Here is a 4024-nt window from a genome sequence, read left to right as displayed (position 1 = left end):
CTTCTCCTGATGCAGCCCAGGGCAGGGTTGGCTTCTGGGCTGCCAGCGCCCATTGCTGGCTCATGTCCAGCCTTTCATCCCCCAGCACCCCCAAGTCCCTCTGGGCAGGGCTGCTCTCCCTCCTTTCTTCCCCCAGCCTGTATTGATACCAGGATGAGAAGAAGGTAAAATTGTGTCTGGGCCGCTGCGGGCATGCCTCTGTTGTCCTGCCCAGCTGAACCAAGGCAGCCAGCACCGATGGGAATGTCCCACGGGAAACCAGCACACACAGAAGCCTACAGCAAGCTGCAGAGCACCTTCCCAGCCCATGGCATGGCACGTCTTCTCCTGCTCGTCCCAAAGGAACTACGTTTTCCAGCTGAGGAAATTGTAGTTCACTCCTCCTCAAAGCTGGTGCTTGGTGCCACCAGCAGGGTAAGGTGGCTCCTGGCTGGGAGAGGATCTGTGCCCCAAAGCCCTTCCAACATGTTAGGGCCTCTGGAGCTTCCCAGGGATGAAGATCCCCATCATCAGCACAGCCAAATGGCAGCAAGGGCTGCCATGGTCCTTACCTTGAAATGTGTCATCTCCCTGCCTGATGTTGGGCTGTTTCGCAGCAGCCCTAGGACTACCTCTTGCCCTGTCACTAGCCAGTGCCCCCCAGGACCATCACTGCAGGCTCCAAGGCACTGCGATGTGGGGTCTGGCTTAACCTCTCCAATTCTTCAGCACCTGCGTGAAATTCACCTGTAGGCTTGGAAATCAGCCTGGAAGAAAGTTTGGAAGGTGACCCTGTCCTTAGGCACAGACATCTTTCAAGGCTTGGCCGCTGACAGCACTGCTCGGCTGCCCTCGCCTCCGGGAGACCTCAGGTTTCCCCCCAGCCTCCTCTTCTCTGGGCTGGGCAGCCCCAGCTCTCTTGGTCTTTCCTCATCCAGCAGATTTTCCAACCTCTGGCCAGTCTCCTTCTGACTTTGGGACCCAGGCTGTTTTCCTCCCAGCACTTTCCGATTTTTTTACCCAGCCTCGGGGCTGTGCACAATGCACGGTTCCTTGGTGCATTCATGGCTGCAGCAAGAGCAGCCTCTGAAGAGGCCTTGCAGAAGCCCCGGGCTCTGCTGGTCATGGTGGGATGCAAACGGCCGCTCCCAGCAACGGGCACCTAACGCATGGTGGCAAGGAACAGAGGAGGAGACCTCCCAGTCACAGTGGAATTGGAGTCTGCAGGTGGGCTGGCTGCTGGGCTGCTTTTCTCCACAAGGATTTCTGAGATGGCTTCTGAGTCCCTCCGGTGTTGTTTCTTTCCATGAGCTGTCCAGCAAGTTGGGTGATGGGATGAAGGACCAGGTGGAGATGGAGAAGAGGAGCTCAGCAGTGCTGGAGGGGACTGTCCCTGCCTGCTCCCCAGGCCCAGATCTGCTCTCCCTGGTGCAAAGGTTCAACCTCCCTCCTGCCAAAATCTGCTGCTCTGTTCTCACCCTTCCCTGGGTCTCTTTGAATGCCCACAGCTCGGCCCTTCCATTGGGCTGCTTCATGCCTTCACCCACGCTCTCCTGGGCACTGAGAGCCAGCGCGGGGGAAGAGCTGTGGCTCCGCTCCCCCTTCTCCCGGCTGCTCTGAGTTTTAGGCATGGCTGCAGAGTTTCAAGGCAAGCCTGGTTTTGGCTTCTCATATCTTTGTTGAGACACAGCCTAGGAACAGAGGATCAGGGAGGAACACCTGGCTTGTCACACCCTGTGCCCCACTGTCCCCTCTCCCGGGTTCCCAAACTTGGCCGACTCTGCCAACGCCAGGAGCAGCCACTCCCAACTGCCTCTGCCACCCACCTGAGCTGGGGATGTGGCAAAGGGGCTTGGCCACCACCCCAGAGAGCCCTTCCCCAGCCTAGTCAAGCACCAGAAGCTTTCTGCTTCTTTCAAGCCCCGTTCCTCATCTGAGCCCCAACTTTAGGTTCCTTACCAGCCACGGAGTGACCCTCAGCAGCAACCAGGGCTTTTTAACCAGCAGCTTTTGGAAAGGGGTGAACACCACAAGGGGAGATAGGCTGCAAGGAGCTGTAGGAACATAAGATGCTAGTTAGGGAGAGCCACGAGCCCGGCTACTCTTGGTAGTAGTTCCTCTCACTCTTGGTAGGTGTTAGAGGGCACGTTCCCTCCCTAACCTTGAGCTCCATGTATTGGCCTGTTGTGCAATAATTCGTTTAACCCGTGTCTGAAGCCACTGACGCTCTTTGCTTCCACAGCCTGGCGCAGCAGCACGTTGCAGACGTTACAATCCGCTCTGCAAAGAAACGCTTCCTTTTATCGGTTTTAACGGGCTTTCCAGCTCAGTCCGTATTCACAGCTGAGACAGAGGAAGGCTGGGGATACAGTGTCCAGGAGTTTATCTGATTTGAATGTGTGGAGGATGGTGGATCCTACATTTTCATGTTAACGTATCCCTTGACAAGGCTAGGGAAGAAATTGCAGGAGGTGACCATTTGTGGTAGCGGGGAACAGAAACTGATGACCCAAGAGGTTCCCTCGACTCTGACATTTTGCTGTGAATCACATGCGTTAAATTCTTACTGTAAGGCTCAGATGTGTTTTGACAGGTACAAAGGGATACCACGAACACAACATCCCGAACAACCCTTGAGTAAGGTGGGTGCTTGGTGGTACTTAGGGTTCTATAGCTTAGTACAGCCCTGCCAAATGCCTTTTGGCGTTAGCAACCAACGAGCTTTTATGCCGGTAATTATTGGGCACAAAAAGGTATGAGATTTATTGGAGAACGATGGGAAGGGTGCATGGTAATTTGTGAATTTTTTTAGGTGCATTACTATGAAGAGGTGCAGCACTCACTGTAAAGAAAAGCATATTGAATTTGTCATGATGACATGGGAACGTTTTGGAAGATGAAAATATCTTTATTGCCGGTACTGTCAGAGGCAAGGCTTTCCTGAAGGGTCTCGCTGGGTTGCACAGCACCAGACATTTCTGCTCCGTGCACCGTACGCACGCTCGCTGCAGCAAAGCAGGGTCCGTGCGTGCCGAAGCATCTGTGCGCTGGTCCGAGGTCTGGTCTTGGGCGACGGAGTGACACCGTCCAGCAGACCCGATTTCTGATCTCTAGTTTGCATTGATCTTACGTTTAGACACGCAGTCAGAAGAACAGACCCTCCCTTTTCCAGTGCCTTTGGAAAGATCGCAGCTTCGTAGAATGAGTCCTTTCTCCTCCACCCTTAATCTACAACCCAGCTTTCCGGGGAGATCCTACTTTGAGCTAAGATCTTCGGCCCACCAGCTGAGCTTGCATTCTTCTTTACAGTCCCTGAATTCAGCCGGTGAGCCGAGTGCCTCTGGCCTTTCCTCTTGGTCTGTGCTTCTGGGCATCTCCAAACTATTTGTTTGTTTTGTTCCGTTGTGTTTGTTTTTCCCATGACATGCGGATGGCAGGGGGAACTCCTTCTGTTTGTCGGTGGCCTGCTCCTGCCGCGGAGGGACTTTTCAGTGGCATAGCTCTCGTGGTGTGTCCATCTGTACGTACCAGCATGGGCGGTCTCAGGCGTGGGGTGATGGAGCAGCACAGTAACTCCTTACATGGGTGCTGTTCCTGGCAGGGCCGGCGTGGCCAAACCATTTCGCCCAGCCAGCCGGCAGAGCAGACCCCTCATCTCTAGTTTGTATTGGTCTTGTGTCTAGGGACAGTCAGAAAAACAGACCCTCCCTGGGAGAAACCTGTGGGGACATCTCCATGGTTTGTTTTCCCCTTACAACCACAAAACGCAGCCTCTGCTGTGAGATTTGGTCCCTGAAATTAGTTTGCTCGATTAAATCTAGACCCCTCTTCAAGAAGCAAGTCCAGATGCAAGCAAGGTCTAGCTAAGGCCAGCTCACAGACCCCTTGCAGCCTGGCTTCTTAAGACCCTGAAGATGTGGGCTCTCATCCGCTCCGCTTTGAGCACCGGGCTCAGCTTTTTGCAAAACCAGATGTGATCGTATCAAAGTCTTGTTCTCTACAGAGCAGAGGCAGGCGGGCCGCGCCCCCGCTGCGCGCCCCCCGG

General features: G+C 54.5%; 1 protein-coding gene across 1 annotated transcript in view; it reads left to right on the top strand.

Moving 5' to 3' along the window:
• LOC104129632 (E3 ubiquitin-protein ligase TRIM9) overlaps positions 1-4024 on the top strand; it is a gene marked incomplete at its 3' end in the record, with an annotated part of 92870 nt that overhangs the window by 72748 nt on the left and 16098 nt on the right. The window contains exon 9 of the mRNA XM_035897985.1: positions 3116-3304. Within this exon, the coding sequence (XP_035753878.1) occupies positions 3116-3304 (189 nt within the window). The remainder of the gene's footprint in view (positions 1-3115; positions 3305-4024) is intronic.

This window comes from Egretta garzetta, unplaced genomic scaffold (assembly GCF_000687185.1).
Source record: "Egretta garzetta isolate BGI_Z169 unplaced genomic scaffold, ASM68718v1 scaffold1077, whole genome shotgun sequence".
Classification (NCBI taxonomy): Eukaryota; Metazoa; Chordata; class Aves; order Pelecaniformes; family Ardeidae; genus Egretta; species Egretta garzetta.
This window is presented reverse-complemented; position numbering and strand designations above follow the sequence as displayed.